An 18,923-nucleotide genomic window follows, 5' to 3' on the forward strand; every position below is an offset into this window, starting at 1 on the left:
GTAGTAAAACAACAGGTAACTCATTACAGTACCCAACGTTCTCCTCCTTTTCTTTTTGCTAAAAGGTTGAGGGAGAGGAAAAACCAATCTTCCATCAGTTTTTTTTTTTTTTAGCAACTTTCTACCTATTGTCTCTTGCCAAGAAGTTTCAATCTAATATTCTACCAGTATCTTAAAATTACAATTACAGTTAACGTTTACAAAGTATTTATTCACAAGACATTGGACTCACAACAGTCCTATGTAGAGGCATCATCGTTACCCTCCATTACGTTTCAGAAAGCTAAGACTAATAGAGGTAAGGTCACTTTTCCAAGGTCACAGAACTAATCGGTGGCAAAGTCAGAATTTGAAAGCAGATCTGACTCCAAAGTCCAAGCTCTTACCTATACCAAACCGCCAGCCTCCTCAAACAAACTGGGGGCCTAGAGACGATCTTAAGGAGATAAACCCATGTATCTTTGGCATGATGCTCCAACTGCTCAGAAAGCCTGGCAAAAACTGTCCAGAAAATTTCCTCTTTCCCCATTTCTCAGAGATAATCATCTGGAAAATACAGTCAGTCCCAAAGAATACTAGGGAGAATGCAAAGGAATATAAAAATGGAAACTTTACCCTTCCCTAGACAACCCAAAACTCCTGGATTTAGCAGTACGTGAAGGGAGCCCACCTCAGCTCCTTTTACCTGCCTGAATATCAGCAAGCTGTCACCAGTAGGATCCTCATTCCACTATCAAGGGAATAACAGAGTCTCTAAGTCTTGGGAAGGAAACCAAAAACAAAGGCAAAAAAGGATGGAGTAAGAAGAGAACAAAACTCAAACACCTATTTATTATGTCTCAGCAGGTTCTGGTTTTTTAAGCTTCTTTTTAAACTATTCTGGCTCCAAATTCATTTTCTTTGCTTAGTCCTAATTATTGCTTCAGCTCTCTTCAAATGGGCCCCCAAAGATGTTGAAAAAAGTAACTGAAAGGTCACCTCCTTCCAAGGGGAACTGCAGGGAAACTCCCTGACTTCTTGCTCTGAAATGCTATTTTGTAGCTTCATAAGTTAATACCCTATTTAATCAGGTAAAGGGTTCTCCCTTCCCCCTGGCTACAAGGCTCACCAGGACTGGGCAGGCAAAAGGAAAGAAAGAAGGTACCAAGAGAGAAAAGCCCCATTTCCTTATCTAGCAGCACATGCACAAAACAGGCTGCCAAATTCTACCCAAATCATTAGGCGAGTACTGACAACATCAAATTCCAAAGCTATACGTCACTGTCATTCTAACGGGGGAGGGATCAGTAAGGTGCTGGGAGATGAGCAACTGGGGTGGCCAAGAAAGAGAATGGAGAAGAAATATAAACCATAAATTAGGGCCAGAAACCCTGCTGCTTCTCCTGCTAAGAGCTGGCAATGAAAGACTGAATCAACTTTCTAGGTAAGACCATGAAAGAGGATGTTAAAATAAATTGAGAGAGAAAAAGGGAAAAGATCAGAGGAGAAAAGGAGAGTCTCACTGCACCAGGTTTGCAATTTGTCTGTTCTCAGAGCTGAGGCTATGAGTAGCAGGTTTTTTAAGGTTTATTTTAAGAGCTTTGAGGTCTTCTGGGGGGGGGGGGGGGGGACTTGCTAATTCTACCTTTCTCAAAGTCGCCTGAATTTTGCTGTAATGGAGGTTATTTGCATGAAACAAGATGGATTCCTCTCAGAGACGCGTCCATTCCTCAGAAAAAAGAATGTGTTCACGTGTGTGCATGCATGCATGCATGTGTAAGAGAGGAGAGACATTTGAGAGCTGTGTACACAGCGGCTGATTATTCTATCAGACACACAGGTGAAGAAGAACTGGGAGGCCTGACTCTCCAAATCCTTGCGAACACAAACACTGGCAACTGGTTTTAAAGAAGTTCTCACTTGGGATTTAAGGACAGACAATCAATGCAAATCAAAATAAAAAGACATATGAGTTGGTTTACTTTTTAACCAAACAACAACAACAACAAAAAGTCAATCTAAAAAAAAAAGAAATAGGTAGCCTGATAAGTTATCTGAAACAGGCCATCATCACCACCCCGAGCCTCGGGGCTCACTGGCTGGATGCACCTTTAAATGATTCAGGATTATGGATGACAGTGAACATGGGGTGGGAAAGGGTAACTGCATTTTACCCATCCCAATCATATTTCTACAATCACACGCACACATACAACCCTTATATAGCCTGGGGGAAAAGGAGACGGAGCCTAACATGTTACCTGCAATCTTGGCCAGATGAAAGCTGTTAGAATTCTGAAAGAAAATACTCCTTTGAACAAGAATTGTGGAAACAACAGGAGGACCAGGAAATAGAACAAGTGAGAGAAGATTAAAGGAACAGAGATCATCATTTAGCTCAGAAAAGACTGAAGGGAGAGGTGTAAGAAGTGAGGAGTAATAATGATTTGTGAGCCCAGAGAAAAATTACCTTTTGGTATCAGAATCTTCAAATACTTGTCTTGCTGACATATAGCTGAAATTCCTGCATTAAAACAACAACAACAACAAAAAAAAAAAAAGTAAAGAGGAATTCACTAAAAGTGGACTTCTAAATAAATTTAAACATAAAGATTACTCCAGATGGATAGAGGATGGTCAGTAATGATAGCAAGTTAAGATACTGACTTAGTAGTAACAGGTGTGACCAAATACCCCCGAATTAACCACAAGTCTAAGTCCTTCAAAGAAGGAAAATAAGCAAAGGAGAGAACTGACAAAGAGCTATCCAATATCTTCCTTTTCTGAGCTTTATAAATAGTGAAGAGTCAACAATATCTAAAGCAAGGTAAGATAACCAGGTACTTAGAGACAAGAAGGAAAGGCAGCTCTAGCTGGGAGAAAGGGAGTCTTGGAAATGAGTAGAGACCAGAACTCGTAGGGCTACTGTTCTCAATAAACACAGAACCTTTTCTGGGATTTAAGCCCATGTCTGCTGGCTTACTCCGCTCCAGACACCCTTTCCTGCTCATATTCATGCCTATGATTTCATTCTCTAAATCCAGGAGCACTCTAAATCTTTGAGCACTAGTAAAATTTAGGACCCAAACATTTACAAAGATGACTGGATTCCTGCTCCTTTCTTACTCTAGGAGCTTGGAGTACATTCTTAGCAAAGCAAAGCAAAGCAGGACTGCCTAGGACTTACCACGTGGGCACACCAGCACTGAGCCCACAGTCCCTGCAGCTCCGCAGGCTACAGGCCATCTACAAGGGAAACAGTAACTGGTCCAGGTCTCACGCATATCACTAATAATTGCCACACACACACACACAAAAAAAAAACAGGCCACTGTCAGAAAGAAAAAAAGCAATATTCCCTGACTGTTCCACCTGCTACTTACTCACATTCTGTGAATCTGTATCTATCTGGCCATCGCTGATTTGTCAATTCTTGTCTAATGCCCCTGTCCAAGTACTTAGGTAGTATTGCAAAAATTGTCAGTAGAAAATCAGAGTGAGATAAATTCACCATTCTGGCGAGCTTCTGTGTTTGTCTTTATTCCAAGCAAATGCACTAAAGCCTGCTTCCTTGTAACAGAAAACCTAAAAATCAATGCCCAAAGCCCAATAACTACAAACTCCTCTTTCCAGTAACAAAATGCCAGAAATAAACAAAGCCACATAAAATGAAGCCAGAGAAAAATAGCCTCCCTCTAGAAGGTTCCAATTAATGGTTGAGGGGAAGTGGGAAGACACTTAATAAGTAATGAACAAGAAAGAAAATCACCTTGATTACATTTACTTTGGAAACAAAGCGGTATGAACATGAGCACCTGTGCACCCAGTCAGCGTAATAACAAAATCCATTCTCATTCACAAGCTCATTCGTTCAATAAATGCTGTTTGATCATCTATTACTATATGCCAGGAACTGTTCTTACCACTGGAAATACAACTGTGCACATGACTGACAGAAGCTGTTCTCATCTGAATGCAGAGTTCCAAAGAATAGCAAGGAGAGAGAAGAAAGCCTTCCTCAGTGATCAATGCAAAGAAATAGAGGAAAACAATAGAATGGGATAGACTAGAGGTCTCTTCAAGAAAATTAGAGATACCAAGGGAACATTTCAGGCAAAGATAGACACAATAAACAACAGAAATGGTATGGACCTAACAGAAGCAGAAGAGATTTAGAAGAGGTGGTAAGAATACACGAAGAACTATACAAAAAAAGATCTTAATGACCCAGATAACCACAATGGTGTGATCACTCACCAAGAACCAGACATCCTGGAGTGCAAAGTCAAGTGGGCCTTAGGAAGCATCACTACGAACAAAGCTAGTGGAGGTGATGGAATTCCAGCTAACCTATTTCAAATCCTAAAAGACGATGCTGTAAAAGTGTTGCATGCAATATGCCAGCAAATTTGGAAAACAGCAGTGGCCACAGGATGGGAAAAGGTCAGTTTTCATTCCAATCCCAAAGAATGGCAATGCCAAGGAATGTTCAAACTACCACACAATTGCACTCATTTCACACGCTAGCAAAATAACGCTCAAAATTCTCCAAGCCAGGCTTCAATAGTACGTGAACCTAGAACTCCAAATGTTCAAGCTGGATTTAGAAAAGGCAGAGGAACCAGAGATCAAATTGCCAGCCTTCCCCGGATGATAGGAAAAAAACAAGAGAATTCCAGAAAAACATCTGCTTCACTGACTACACTAAAGCTTCTGACAGTGTGGATCATAACAAACCATGGAAAATTCTGAAAGAAATGGGAATACCAGACCACCTTACCTGCCTCCTGAGAAACCAGTAAGCAGGTCAAGAAGCAACAGTTAGAACTGAACATGGAACAACAGACTGGTTCAAAACTGGGAAAGGAGAACGTCAAGGGTGTATCTTGTCACCCTGCTTATTTAACTTATATCCAGAGTACATAATGCGAAATGCTGGGAGGGATGAAGCACAAGCAGGAATCCAGATTGCTGGGAGAAATATCAACAACCTCAGATATGCAAATGACACCACCATTATGGCAGAAACTGAAGAAGAACTAAAGTGCCTCTTGATGACGGTGAAAGAAGAGAGTGAAAAAGCTGGCTTAAAACTCTACATTCAAAAAATGAAGATCAAGGTATCTAGTCCCATTACTTCATGACAAACAGATGGGAAAACAATGGAAACAATGACAGACTTTATTTTCTTGGGTTCCAAAATCACTGCAGATAGCGACTGCAGCCATGAAGTTAAAAGATGCTTGCTCCGTGGAAGAAAAGCTATGACCAATCTAGACAGTGTATTAAAAAGCAGAGACATTACTTTGCTCACAAAGGTCCATATAGTCAAAGCTATGGTTTTTCCAATAGTCATGTATGGATGTGAGAGTTGGACTATAAAGAAAGCTGAGTGCCGAAGAACTGATGCTTTTGAAATGTTGAAGAAGACTCTTGAGAGTCCCTTGGACTGCAAGGAGATCCAACCAGTCCATCCTAAAGGAAATCAATCCCAAATATTCATTGGAAGGACTGATGCTGAAACTGAAGCTCCAATACTTTGGCTACCTCACGCGAAGAGCCGGCTCATTAGAAAGGACCCTAAAAAAAAAAGAAAGAAAGAAAGGACCCTGATTCTGAGAAAGATTGAAGGCGGGAGGAGAAGTGGATGACAGAGGACCAGATGGTTGGATAGCACCACTGACTCAACGGACATGAGTTTGAGCAAACTCCAGGAAAGCCTGGCGTGCTACTGTCCATGGAGTCTGAGTCAGACACAACTGAGCGACTGAACAACAGCAACAACAAACTTACATTCTGGTGGAGGGAAAACAGACAGTCAACAAGAAGAAAACAAGAAAAATATCAGATACCTGTGTTACCATGATGTGAGAAGTTACTTAATACCAGACAAATGGAAGGGCTTCTCTCATAAGTAACAGCAGAACTGAGACCTGAACGACAAGGAGTCAATGGAGAGAACATGAGGGAAGAGTATTCCAGCCAGAGGGTACAAAGGGAGGAAAGATCCTCTACGTGAGGAGCAGAAATGTTAGAGTGGCCAGAACACAGTGTGAGGGGGAGAGCGCAGGAAATGTGGCTGCCAATCCAGGCAGAGGGAGATCTGCTCGGTAAAGACCAATAAGTAGGGAAGGGAGTTTGGACAGTATTCTCAGTATGATGGTAAGCCAACAGAAACTGAAGGTAGGGGAACTACGTTCTTAAGGACTTACTGCGGAAAGTCGGTAACTTATTCCAGGATATAGACTGACTTTACAAAAAATTTACCTGGCCCCAGAAATTTTGAAGAGTTTCATTTCCCAAGAGATATACAAGTCACTGAATATGTACTATGTCAAGGGCACTTTGCTAACTGCTTTACATGCATTATTTTTATTCAATCCTCAACCAACACTGAGTAGATATTGTCATTTCCATTTTACAGATGAGGGCACCAACGTTCAGAGGGGGAAGTGACTTGCCCAAAACCATACAGCATGTACAAAACAGAGCCACAGCTGGAACCCAGGTCAATCTGACTAGAAAGAGTCAGGGCCCCCAGCCACTTTGCTCTAATGATTCCAACCCCTTTCTGTTTGGGGGTAGGGGAGTAGGGGGAAAGACAACAGTTCTTTCAGGTAACCACACAAACCTTCTGGCTATTGCTTCTCTTCAAACTGAAGCAGTTTCCCATATTCCCCAATGAGGAACACAGATTGGGGCCTGACTCTAAGCATCTTCCCCAGGAATCTTCCCTAACAAACCAAATCCATTCTCAATGGTCTGTGCCCTTGGCCAGCCTTTCTCAGAACCTATGGTCTCATCTATGGCTTCTCTACTTGATGGGGTTTGAGTTCTTTGAAGGTACTATAATCCTCATCACTCACTGGGCACCTACCACACATCAGGCAATGATATACATTATCTCATTTCATCCTAACTGTCCCAGCAGGTGGATATCAGCATACCTTATTCAGATGAGGAAACTGTCACAGAAGTACTAGGGCAGGGACAAAGAACTATCAATCAGCAGAAGTGGAATTCTCTTTCTTCCTACAGAACACAGTGCATGCAGCTTACTAAATGATGAGTGAATGAAGGGGCATACAAACTCATTGTGGCAACCCCTACTACCATGAATGACGAAGAACGCACGGGCACAGGTCAGGGCCTGCACTCCAGCTCTAGACACTCTAGACCAACGTATCTCACCTCCTCAGCCAATAAAGGCTCCAATTCAGAGAATGTGAAATGCTCTGACCTTCCCTTACCCTCACTTCCACCCCCGCAGGAATCAAATAAATCAAATTAACTTTCCCCAACACCTCCACCAAATACAATCCCATTACAAAGATCATTCCCCTCCCCAACCCCAAGACCACTGGGGAGTATTTTATTTTACCCAATTTGGTACTGAACAAACCTTTACAGAAAATACAACCCAGGTTATTTTTCATGGTCTCTTTTATGTCAACCACCTTACATGGCATTTCACAAAGAAGAGTAGCAGCAACAAAAGACTGTTTTAAGAAACAAAGAAAAGGGCCCAAGGATGTGTTCACTACCAGAAATGGAAACTCACAAGGCAACAGAAAGAGACGGCTGCTCCAGGTGGTACAGTCCCAGCAAGAAGCAGGGCTACACCTCACCAAGAGCAGATCGCTCCCACCTCCAAGCCAGGAGCAAACATAAGTCAAGGCATATTGGAGGCCAGGGACCGCAGGAGGAGGAAGAGGCCCAAAGGAAGACAAAGCAACACCAAGTGGGAATCTGACCGGGATCCTCTCCAGGAGACTCTTTGTTTTACTGAAGCATGACCACAAAGAAGGTGACAAATAGCAGAAAAAGTTACCACAAAACTGAGTACCTCAAAGGCAGGACATCTTTATGCCACACTCAGCAAGGAGTCCAGCATATGCCAGACATGCAAAACTAACAAAATCAGCCAAATAAACCATAACAACAATCATAACCACTGTTCATTCATCATTTAGGCTGTGAAGAAGCTAACCACCTTTCATATATTCTCATTGATACTTCACAACTCCCCCGTGAGGTGGAAATCTATTATTATCTCCCAGTTAGAGGTAAGAAAACTATGGGTCAGGGAAGTGAAGTAACTTGTCCAAGATCACACAACTTATAAGTAGTTAAGCAGAGAGTCCAGCTAACATCTGCTCAATTCCAAGTGTCATGCTCCTAACCACATATGCAGCATGGCCTTCCAGCTGAGTAAGTGAGGAGCAGTGGCCAAGGCCACAGTACTGCTGAAGACAGGCTCTGATCTAGGGTCTGGAACCACCTACCAGGCATCTAACACTTGGTCTGACAGCATGTGACACTGACCCAGGCTTCTTTATACTATGGGTCCCTCCTGAATCTCAGTCTTCTTGGCGATACAGTGGGAAGAAGGATAACAACACATTTCCAGCCCTCCAGACACTGGCTGCTGCCAAGAGAGAACATGTACACACCAACATCAACCAGAAATGAGCAGCACACAAACCGCAGGTGCTGGCTTTGCTAACTTGGCACATCACATTTCAGGAAGGAACCCATGTCAGTGGCTTAAGTGGTCTAAGGTGAAAGGCGTAGCCCTTGCCCAGTTAGTGACAGCCAACAGAGAGATGGCAAGTCAACAGGTTACACAGTGTGTTGTTGCTGTCGCATGTTAACAAGTGACAGGCATGAAACCTCCAGGTCTTTTTCTGGGAAGTTGACAAAATGCCAAATGCCAACACTCTGAGCCACCACGCTGCTGAATGACCAGGTGGCCCCAACAACACACTGATGGTAGACACTAAGAGAGGACTTGACTCAGGAGGAATAAGGCAATGTGTCATGGGGTCTATATCAACATTACCATTCAGTTGACTGAAGGAAAAAAAGTAACCCATTATAGTAATGTTCCTTCTCTAATCTTCAATCTCACTCTCATCAAAATGCACCTAATGTATCATCTAACTGAGTGATCTGTTCATACGTCAAATTCAATCATCTCACCACCACAACTAACAACCCTCCAAAGGTCTCCCAGCTCTTCTATACAATCCAAAGGCCTTACCATGCTGAACAGGCCTGTCCTTGCCACCCCCTCCAACCTGACCCTGTGCCTATCTCCTCTCACTCTCTGTGCTCTGGCCACATTTTGTTTCAGCTCCCCACAGAAGTCACGTTTCTTTCCTCCCCACCATGCCCCCAGGAGGCTTTGTAAAAGTTAGGCCCTCAGCCAGAAATGCCCTTCAACCTCACGTCACTTCACTTAGTAAAATCCGTTTGTTCTTCACAACTCAAAAATCACTCCCTTAACGAAGCTTTCCCTGATACCCTCTTAAACCCAGGATCAAGTCAAATCTCTGTCAAATATTCTCATGGTATCACATTCCTTTCTTTCCACACACTTATTATAATCATAATTTCACATTTATGTATGAGATCATAATTTGATTAATGTCTATATTCATCAACACTCTGAACAGGAACTGTATCTGACTTGGTGACAAGTATATAAAAGGGATAACCACAGTATCTAGAATGTAACAGAGGCTATTAATGTGTCTATTGACTGAAAGAAAAATTCAGAGAGAAGGAAAATGAAGCTCTGTCCAAAACAAAATGGTTCTGCTTAGAGAAGCTATTCTCCTCTTGTGACCTTAAAACAAACTATTCTTTCCCTTCCCCCTCCTCTTTCCCAAATTTCTTCCAAAAGTTACTTTCTGTATCCTGCCTTTCTCCAAATGAGTGGTAGCCATAGTGATAAGCTGGCCTACAGCCAAAAATAGTCTAAAAAGATATCACCTTGTCTGAGTACTCCAGGCTTCCAAAATAAAAGTCCACAGCAAAGGCCCAGGCATATAGAAATATAATAACCCTGGGACTTCTCTGGTGGTCCAATGATTAAAATTCCACGCTTCCTCTGCTGGAGGCACAGGTTTGATCCTCCCTCAGGGAACTAAGATCTCCCATGCCATATGATGCAGCCAAAAAAGACATACAATAACTTTTACCCAGTAAAGAGACTGAACAAGCAGCTTCTATAAGAAACAGCACTTCCCAAGGCAGGCGGTGCTCCCAAGTGACCCACACAAATGAAAATAGGGGAAAGGAGCACAGCGGCAGGGGACTGAGGCAGGAGAAAGGATACTGTTCCCCGAAGTGATTTTTAAACCCCATGTTTTACTCCCCTGATAAAGCAGAGATGCACCCAAACTTTAAATATCAAAAGTCTTCCCGATGAGTCAGCTCCAAAGGAGGTCTACAGGTTGTGGTTCAGAGAAGTAACACCATGGTCTGAAGAAACTCACCTATTAATCTCCAGTTGTGGCCAAAATTCCCCTTTGGAAGCAGGAAGGTCTTGTCCCTGCCCTTCTACTCTTTAGGATAGGCAGGTAGGAGTGGGGTGAGGGAAGCAGAAGCATTCACTGACCTCTACTTAGTGGCAGGCATAGTGATAGTTACTTCAGAGACAGGGCTCTTAGTGAAGAACAAATGAGACACAGATGAGCACAAAGACTCATCGCAGTAGGCTCAGGGAAATTAAATAACTTCTCCAACAGCTAGTGAGTGACAAGGTCAAGAGCAAGCCCAGGTCTGCCTGAATCTGAACACTCTTTTCTCCTACCCCAGTGCTGCCTTTGTGGGTCATCTGTGAGCCCAGTTCTGCTCCTCACCCCTTCACCACCACCTTCCAAACCACATAGGAATGCAGCTCCAGCAAGCTCTCTGAGTGAGGAGAGGCCATCTTCTGCAAGCACAGCCCACCACAATTAGTACGAACACATAAAAGAGGTACACCACCACCCCTAGGTATGGAACACAGTTCACTGCAGGGAGTAGAGTTCGTCAACTGTAGCTAAGAAAATGAGGCTGGATTTTCTGAAAATCCCAAATGAACCTATAGGAATAAACCCATTGCTGCTGGGTGCTAGGATGATAAAACTTAAAAGGACAGTGTATGCTCCATCACACTATGAAAAAGAGAGTACCTGCAGGGCAGACAACCCCAGCTGAAGTTTCCATAGCTCCTCTAGCTATTGAGAGAGGGGGGACAAACCAGTACCTGAATCTCTTGCATCAACAAGGCATCTCTTACAAGGTTAAGCACCAATTCATTGTGCTGTAGTTGAAGGTTAACCCTTCCCTTGCACTCACTAAAGGATCTGCCTCTTATCAAATGCTATGCCAGCTGATTATTATGATAACTATTATGCCATTATAATAACATTACTGCACTTTTTTCCTGCACTTGACATCTGTTGGCTGATAGGTTTAACTGGTACATAAGCAATAATTATTAAGTGCTCCTTCTTCCCAAGCAAGCCTCTAGCATGATTCTTAAAGCTAAATCCAACTGCAGCAAATGCCCAACCCCAGAAGCAGTGGGAAGCATGGCTCATGTGGGTTCAACCACTATATTTCCAGCGGTCACAGTGTCAGAAACAGAGGCTCTGCTAGGTCCCTAATTGTTGACACACTCCCCCACTCCTGGGAAGGTGATGGAGTTTGGGGGAAACACCAAGCAATTTATTGCTGAAAACCCCTCCAGGGCCAGAGGAGTCACAAACAGGCCTCAGGATTGCAGAGGGACAAGCAGTACCAAGTCACAATGCTACACACCACAGCAAGAGGAGGAGGAGAGGAAAATGCACTTCTCCACTGGGGGCTCTCAAATAAAGGGTTCCCAGAGAGCCATTCTGCCTGCTCCCTGTATACACTTCCTGGCAACTGCTGGTAAGTTGGCAACAGAAAGAGGAAGAGGGAACAGAGAGCTATCTTCAGGCCCATATTTTGAAGCTAAGAAGTCCCTCAACCTGGCTACTGGGCATTCTTTCTTTCTTTATGCAGGAACCACTAAGGGCCAGGATGCAGCGTATAGTCCAAAGTGAAGAACCAAGTTCCACTTCCTGTCAGCTGTCAGTCAAAGCCCCTAACACACCGTGTGTGTATGTGTGTGTGTGTGTGTATGACTATATGTCACACTATATATGACAAACAAGGCAGAGAAAAATGTGAGATTCTATGACTGCAGAATATCAGTATGTCTAATTACACATTAGCCTTATTAAAAAAAAGGCAACCCATAGCCAGGCTGCATAAAAAACATGATATAACAAACCCTACCAGGAGACCCAGGCTGCCCCTCTTTTTTCTCTAACCTGTAATACACAGGGCTCTTTTTTTTTTTTTTTTTTTTTGAGGAGGAGGAGAGGAGGTGGAAGGTTATTTGAATTTAAATTACCCATGAACACTATAATCTGTGTGCGGGGAGAAAAGGAACATTCAAGAGTGCCAAGCACAAGCCTTTGGGACATGTGTGGCCGAGGCAGTAATAGCCCACAGGGCTTTCTCCTTCAGCCTCAGCTTGCTACTCTCATCACTTAGGAGCAAGCAAGCCAGCAGGCAAGGCCCAGGCAACACAAAAGGGCACTGTCTCCTAGGTCGAGGCAGAAGACTGCTCTCTCAAAAGGAAATTAGGATGAAGCAACAAAAAAAAACGCACAAGACCAGTCATCCACAGAAGTAACCCATCTGAGGAGGGGGTTTGGAAAGGTGTTTCTGTCTCACTCACCACTATATTCTCATGGCCAAGCAGTACCTAACCCATAGTGGGTGCCTGGCAAAGAACTATAGATTCAATGGTAACCAGAAAGACTTATTAGGTTGAAACAGACAGAACAGTTAGAATCTAGTTGTTCCTACTGTAACCTGTGGTAAAAGACTGATCTGCAAAGGATACATAAAAGGGAAGCTAGAGAATGAAAGTGAATCTCTCTCCAATGCATCCCTGGTGCCCTAACAGACTGACAAGTGTATTTTGGTCAGAATATAGATATAGCCCTAGAAGAAGAAGGCTGGAAGGGAAGATGAGCAGAGGGAATGAGACAGGGAAATAAATAAGACAGTTTTTACTGAGTGCTTACTACATACATATCTGAAAATCCAGGGGAAGTCGGCGGGGAGCGGGGCGGGGTGGGAGTGGGGGTGGCCGCCGGAGGTTGGTTACAAATGAAGAAATAGGAGCAGAGGTTAAATAACTCATCTCAGATGTCTCACAGCACAGCTAGTATATGGTTTGAATTTGGGTATATCGATCTATAGACAAGAGCTTTCCACCATACTTCACCTTGACTTCCTCCAGAGCTGACCTGGCTCCCAGCTCACCTTTCCTGTAGTGGAGACAATGCTCCTACCTGTCCTCACAAATCAACTTGGTAATCATGTTTCTTAGAGTTAATTAGTTAACTGGGACTGTAGCTCGATGGTCTCATGAATTTCATATGCTTAAGAATTTCACATGCTTTAAGACCCCACTGGGACTTAAACCTGGATGAACTAGCTGAGTTTCCAGACCTACAAAGCTGCCAACCAGTGAGGCGTTGACTAAGCCATCAGCTGGTATACATCTCTATGACAACTCTCTTTGGCACAGCATAGGTTAGGGCTAGGTGAGGAAAAGATCATCTGAGCATGATCTCTGCATGCCCCCAACAAGTTCTCTTCAGATGCTGCAAAGGAGGTACCAGGAGCCTCTCCCACTCTGAGTGGTGTCATTAATGCACAGAATCCTCTTTGATGGCAACCTAATTCTAATTTAAGTAAGAATAAAAAAAGTAAAATGTCAAAGATTTCTGCTTAATGCTTAGGAACAATTGAGACTTCCTTCCATGGTGCTCACTGCCTCTCTGGAGCTTCCAGAGACTTTCCACACCATGACACCAGGGGAAACAGAGTGGAAAGGGTAAGATGATTTTCAATATTGTATTCTGAAGAGCCCAGTGGTGATGATCAGCCAGTGTTTCTAAAGGAAGCGAATACCCTGGACAAACTCAGGGGAAACTAAGAAGTACTAGAACACACTGTCTCTCAGGGTTGTCTGTTTATTTTGCCTCCTGTATGAGGGCTTTCATCAGCTAAAAAATTTTTTTTCAGTGCTTAGGGAAGCTAACAATTTACCCAGGTGCGTAACAGCTGCTGGGAAGGCCTGTGGGAAGGGGCCACCCGGCAGAGGCAGGCTATGTACAGTGAGGAGGGTCTCCCAGGAGTGCCCTACATGACAAACCATATGTTGTCAGGATATTAATCCAAACCCATCTTGCACACTTTACAATGTTTACTCTCTCTGGGATGTGGAGCATTAAATTATATCCAAGGACTACATGGGTCCTTCCAATTCTATTCCACATTTACTTCTTTGCTAAAAAGATTTGTAACCTGGAAACACAGCCCTCTGCCTAATAGCAGCAATAATATTCAGCAAAGAATAGGAAACCAGACTGTCAATTCAAGCTTCCCTAAAAAGTACTGCCCCTATAGAGCCTTAATTTACCCTACATAGAAAATGGAGAAACCTACTTCTGACCCCTTTTTTCATAGAAAAGACAGGTCTATGTAATTGAGAGTCCTAAAGAGGGAAAGACTAGAAAGAGCAAAGAGAAAACACCACAGCTCCACCCCTGCCCTAACTGAAACATCTCTGGAAACCACTAAGGGAATTCCAAAAACAGAAGACAACTTCACTGCCGTAAGAACTCAGAGCAAGGTGCACGAATGTGAAGTATGGCTACCCAGATCAGTCACAGCTCTATCCTGACCAGCTGTGTGGCCCCAAGTAAGTCACTTAGACTGTCCAAACCTCAATTTTTCACCTCTAGAAAGCAGGAATGTTTTAAGGATCAGATAAAATAATGTTATCTGAAAACCCTTTAAAAATAGTAAAATGTTGAACATACTTTAGGCCTGACTGTCATTCTAAAGACCCGCAAGTGAAAAACCCTAAAAGACTTCTGAAGAACAGAGAGGTGAGGCTGCCACAGTTCAAATCAGAGAAAGCACACAAAAGTACACAGTGAAAAGTCAGCCTCCCTCTTCTCCCATTCTCCAGCCATGCAGGGGCTCTCACCAAAGACAACCACTCTTTTCAGTTTCCCATGTATTCTTCCAGATATTCCATCACCTACTTTCTGCCACAGATGGGGAGACCAGTAGTGGCAACACTTTCAGACACAAAAGTAATACCAAGCAGTAAGCACTGCCAGGTGCCCTTAGAGACTATACAAAGAACAGGACAGCCAGGGGATACAATATGGCCCTGCACGAGGTTCCACAGAGGTACAGATTTCCTTCCAGCTATTAAACTGTTTTGCTCCTTGGCTGACATTTAGGCATTGATTTTGTTCAGTATATTTCACTTTTGGTTGTACTTGCTCATCCAGAATTCCTTCCCAGGGAAGCCTTTAACAGGAATGTTCTCTGTACAAGCCTGACCACCAGGCCCTTAGAAGTCAACAGAGGCAAGAACCACCATCAAACCTGTCTCAGCTGAGGCTGGACAAAAAGAGCAAATATCAATAAAGTCCCTAGGACACCATCTTTTGGGGGACAGAATACAAGAGGATGAAGCCCAGACCATACATGGTCTCTATAGCACTCAGCTCAAGACAGTAAGTCACTACCCAGAGAAAATTACAGGATACTCTCAAAGCTAGGCTTTCACCAAAACTCCCTGAAAAGCTCCCTCAGTTTATGCCCTCCCCTCCCTTTCTTCTTCCACAAATAAAATTTGTGGCTGGGAAATTTCAGCCTCAATCCAAAGGCCACAAAAGGATAGGGAATAGGTCAAATCTGGACCACACATGCACTTTGGTAGTCCTTGCAGATACCACATTAGAATCTGACTTTCTAGCTTCTCTTGTAATATGAGATGAGGAGGCCACTAAAGCCATATTCACCTGTGGCAAGAATGGACTGAGAAATAGCTGCTCCCCACAGAGCACATAAGCACTCCAATTCGAGAGCCCAACATTGCTTGTTGCCTCGCACTGTTTCCAACCTGGCCCGGAAACATCTCTGAGTTGGAGACCCCTGGTCAGTGAGTGACAGAAGGCTGATCAACTGGTAGGCACAGCGACTGACCAAATGGCTGGACTCTTGGATTCAAAAGCATGTATTAAACACCCTATGTATGCCAGGAATTGTGCTGGGGGCTGGGTACACAAAGAAAAATGAGGGATGCAATTTGTGCTCTCCAAGAATTTCTAATCAAGGTAGGAAGACTGACTCTAAAGAATCAGACTGTTTCAGACACAAAGGGCTCTGAGAGTTGAATGTGCCAGACTCACTGTGATTAGGGATCAAGGAATGTTTCTGGAAAGAACTGGGATTTGAACAGAACTGCTAATCATTTCTCAGGCACTCATGTATTCACTCATACAATAAGCATTTATAGTGTCCATGTTACACAGCATTATACTAGAGACAAAATAAAGTGTGCCCATGTCTTTGGGAAGCTCATACAATAAGAGACAAAACAACAAACCAGGATAAAGTATGCTGAACTCTATAATCAAAGTGTTGCTATGGAGATACAGATGAGGAGCTATTAGGCAAGGCCCACTGAAGAAGGTGGATCTGCAGAATAAAGTAGGAAACTAAGGAGAGAGTACTCCAGACACAAGAACTGGCTGAGACAAAAATGCAGAATGCTTAGAGGACCACATGGATCAGTGTATCAGGAGCAAACAGTACTCGTACGTAATGACAGAGGATATAATTAAAGTGGTAGGATAGGGATACACTGTGATGGGCATGAACACCAGTACAACTGATACACAGGGAATTTATTTAGCAGCCAGTAGGTGCCACTGAAATCTTCTAAACATGAGTGTTCTCCCATCAGAAATGTATTTAGGAAGACCCTAACAGCAGTGGTACACAATGTCCTGGAGAGAGCCAAAGAGGGAGATGAGAGGAGACTCCTATAAAAACCCAGGTGCATGGGGGAAAATGGATACACATATATGTATGGCTGAATACCTCCGCTGTTCACCTGAATCTATCACAACATTGTTAATCAGCTATACCTCAATACAAAATAAAAAGTTTAGAAAAAAACACTCAGATGCAGTTTCAGGAAACAGAGGAAGCAGTAAGACAGGATGAGAAAGACACAGCAGAAGCCTGCCCCAGTTTTAAGACAATGGTATCTCTGAAAACATTTTGTGTGTGTGTGTGGTAGTCAGGATTATTTATTTGCTTTAATTGGAGGATAATTACTTTACAATATTGTGATAGTTTTTGCCATACAGCAATTCATGAAAACACTCCTTGATTTTTGTTTTTCTACCTATGCAGACTGGTCTTGCCCCTAAATAACGAGGTTTAACCCTATTTGTTTCATTCAGAAGTAAGGCACAGGCAATAGCTATGATGTCAGAATTTTTTAAAACTCAGCTTGAAATCAATAAAATGGGGGCGGGGCTGGTTAATAGCTTCATGGGCTTTTCCCCACTTCCACTCCCACTGCTACACTGAACCAGTTGCAAATCTCAAAGCAAGAGAGAGCCAACTTGAGCACAAAATCCGGGTCAGTGTAATTGACTATGCCTCTCTGACCTCGCACAAGGCCAGAAATGGGCATACAAATCAGAAAAAAAACCGTGACAGAAGTCAAAGTTCCCTTAATGAGCTAACTGCTTCATGTCTGGGTGAAAAGCAGAAGGCCAGAGACAAGGAAAACACATTGTCTCAGAGGGCTGTAGGCAGGCTCTGGACCAGCCAACCCTGCTTCATTAAAATCACCATGTCAACCCAGCAATCCCACTTCTGGGTATACACACCAAGGAAACCAGATCTGAAAGAGACACGTGCACCCCAATGTTCATCGCAGCACTGTTTATAATAGCCAGGACATGGAAGCAACCCAGATGCCCATCAGCAGACGAATGGATGAGGAAGCTGTGGTACATATACACCATGGAATATTACTCAGCCATTAAAAAGAATTCATTTGAATCAGTTCTAATGAGATGGATGAAACTGGAGCCCATTATACAGAGCGAAGTAAGCCAGAAAGATAAAGACCATTACAGTATACTAACACATATATATGGAATTTAGAAAGATGGTAACGATAACCCTATATGCAAAATAGAAAAAGAGACTCAGATGTATAGAACAGACTTGTGGACTCTGGGAGAAGGTGAGGGTGGGATGTTTCAAGAGAACAGCATTGAAACATGTATATTATCTAGGGTGAAACAGATCACCAGCCCAGGTTGGGTGCATGAGACAAGTGCTCGGGCCTGGTGCACTGGGAAGACCCAGAGGGATCAGGTGGAGAGGGAGGTGGGAGGGCGGACTAGGATGAGGAATACATGTAAATCCATGGCTAATTCATTTCAATGTATGACAAAAGCTACTGTAATGATGTAAAGTAATTAGCCTCCAACTAATAAAAATAAATGGAAAAAAAAAAAAGAAAAAAAAAATAAATAAAAATCAAATTCAAAAAAATAAATAAATAAATACATACATACATTTAAAAAAATAATAATAAAATAAAATCACCATGTCAGACGCCCCTTGACTGGGGCAGCCAGTAGACAGAGCCTCAAAAAGATGAGAACTAAGCCAAATAAGGATGGAGGTGGCAAAGAAGCTGCAAAGTCCTTTGCTGTTCACAACTTTTAGTTATTTAGCATAAGCATGATCAATGTGACTGACAGGAATAATAAAACAGCCAACAAAGACAATGATGTGATGGTTAAGATCACACTTGAACAGTCAGCATAATTTACCCTCTAACCGGGTCAGGAATTGGAAACTGTTGTTGCTGTTATTATTGATAATAATATACAAAGCACTTACACTGTGCCAGTGAATGCACTTTCTACAATTCTCAATTCTCAAGACAGCTACAAAAGTAGCTATTACTATTCCCATTCTACAGATCATGAAATCAAGGCTTAGAGAAAGTAAGCATCTTGTTAACAATCTGAAATCTAACAAAAGAAGATTAAGAAACCAAATGAGCTGATCCATGAGTGGGACTTTTTTTCAATTGTAGCTCCCCAGTAGCATACTGGACACCTTCTGACCTGGGTGGGGGGAGGTCATCTTCTGGTGTCATATATCTTTGCTTTTTCATACTGTTTATGGGGTTCTCTAAGCAAGAATACTGGATTGGT

General features: G+C 42.9%; 1 protein-coding gene across 9 annotated transcripts in view; it reads right to left on the reverse strand.

Moving 5' to 3' along the window:
• SIL1 (SIL1 nucleotide exchange factor) overlaps positions 1–18,923 on the reverse strand; it is a 246,115-nt gene that overhangs the window by 217,663 nt on the left and 9,529 nt on the right. For 4 of the 9 annotated variants that reach the window (XM_020908413.2, XM_020908403.2, XM_020908405.2 and 1 more), the window contains one exon: positions 2,450–2,503. The exons of the other annotated variants lie outside the window; for them this stretch is intronic. In XM_020908413.2, the coding sequence (XP_020764072.1) occupies positions 2,450–2,503 (54 nt within the window). The remainder of the gene's footprint in view (positions 1–2,449; positions 2,504–18,923) is intronic. 9 annotated transcript variants of the gene reach the window in all.

The sequence above is a fragment of the Odocoileus virginianus genome, chromosome 3 (genome assembly GCF_023699985.2).
Source record: "Odocoileus virginianus isolate 20LAN1187 ecotype Illinois chromosome 3, Ovbor_1.2, whole genome shotgun sequence".
Taxonomy (NCBI): domain Eukaryota; kingdom Metazoa; phylum Chordata; class Mammalia; order Artiodactyla; family Cervidae; genus Odocoileus; species Odocoileus virginianus.